Here is a 1,708-nt window from a genome sequence, read left to right as displayed (position 1 = left end):
ACCAGCCATCCCAAAATGCATTACACCAACCCTCAGGGCACTGCACTGCTAGACATGATTTCTGAGATCAACAACTCAAATAGCTTCTTCTCTGCTGTCTCCTCCTGAGGAAGTGATAATAGGGATACCTCAGGATGTCCACAGCCATAACTGTCACCCATATGCAATTAGAGTTGGAGCACAAAGAAAAGAAAAACCTTACAGATATAGTGAGAGCTTATTTATTGGTGAAGGCAGTGGGGTAGATGAAGGCTTATTTGAGAAACTATCTTGCTTGAAAGTCTGGTTTGAAAAATATGTCTGTCATTTCATGTCAGTGTGAAAACAATAAATTATCCAAAAAATTGTTTAGGACAAGTTGGGGTAGCCATCTGGAAAAGAAAAAAAAGTTGGATCTCTACCTAACGACTATACCAATGTGTATTCCAGATGTATGAGTGTGTGTGTGCGCGCATGTGTGTGTTTTCCTTTCCCCACTCTAGTAATGAATTTACTCATATTAGTTTCCTCTTTTTAACCTTATTTATTTATATTATTTTATTTTTGCATGTTTTTGTTCTATATTACCCCACATCTGTTTAGCAAGTAAGGACAATACATGATAAACATGTGGCCAATTATTGTGTCACAAGAATGAAACACATCATAAGAGGAGATAATTGGTAACATAGTAGAAATTTAAAATGGACTACTTACAAAGACTTTAAAGCATGCTTTAGACTTTAGACACCACTAAGGAAAATATTAATAAGTTTAAACAACTAAAAATTACAGACTTTTATAAAGCAAAGGAAATAAATAATAAAATAAACCTGAAGTTAAAAAAAATCAAATGGCAATTTAGGAAAGAGAATTTAGAACAAATATGTCAAATACATAATCTTAATTTATGAAGAGGTCTTATATGAATATAATATAACAGATCTATTTATATACACTAACATGATATGACACCCATTATTTGATATTAAAGGGACAATACATGTTTGCNACTAGACTGAAGAACAAAACGACAGCAACTTGTCTGTTCCCCTTCCCCCAATTCCCCAGCACTGTTCCCATCCCTCCAATTCCCCAATAAAAATCTTTAAAAAAAAAACAGAGAGAGTAAATCTCTGAAAGGAAACAGAAGCGAGTCACATGGAGAGTGATATTCAGTTGTCTGAGAGGGAGAGGGGAATCTCTGGTAACAGAATGGAAGCTGTTCTGTTCACAAGACATTTTTAGGACTCGGAGCTATTTATCCACACAGGGAGTACCCTTTGTCATTTGTATTAGCTTTAGCCAATATTGGTTCTGGTTCTTGAGTTTGGGTGGAAAGAAACATAAGCAGTTATCATTTGCTGAACTCTTCCTTAGGCAACCAAGCATTTTCTGTACCTTAACTAAGTTTATTAATTTCTTTTTCTATTGTTATCAATGAGAAAACTGAGGTTTATAAAGGTTAGGAAACTGGACCAAGATTAAAAAGCTACTGAGTGCTCGGATAGTATTTCCTTATCAGCATTTTTCATTAACATCAAGCTTTACATGCAGCTTCCTATGAATGAGTGCAACCCCCAGGGACCCTGATGAAGCTCATGGTGAACTAGCGAGAGACCCCCTCTCCCACCCTCCTGAGAAGAGGTCACAGAAGAGACCTCCAACTTTCCCTGACTCTCCAGACAAAATTAGGTACACCTATCATACGATTTTATACTTTTACTTA

The 1,708-nt window shown here is 36.1% G+C and overlaps 1 protein-coding gene across 1 annotated transcript in view; it reads right to left on the bottom strand.

The window, feature by feature from the left end:
* Positions 1-148, bottom strand: part of TRIML1 (tripartite motif family like 1) — an 8,266-nt gene extending 8,118 nt beyond the window's left edge. The window contains exon 1 of the mRNA XM_019634973.1: positions 129-148. Coding sequence (XP_019490518.1) covers positions 129-148 — 20 coding nt within the window. The remainder of the gene's footprint in view (positions 1-128) is intronic.
* Positions 149-1,708: the final 1,560 nt, after the last annotated feature.

Source organism: Hipposideros armiger, unplaced genomic scaffold, assembly GCF_001890085.2.
Source record: "Hipposideros armiger isolate ML-2016 unplaced genomic scaffold, ASM189008v1 scaffold_2403, whole genome shotgun sequence".
Classification (NCBI taxonomy): Eukaryota; Metazoa; Chordata; class Mammalia; order Chiroptera; family Hipposideridae; genus Hipposideros; species Hipposideros armiger.
The sequence above is the reverse complement of the archived record's forward strand: the minus strand, read 5'-3'. Positions and strand labels throughout refer to the sequence as shown.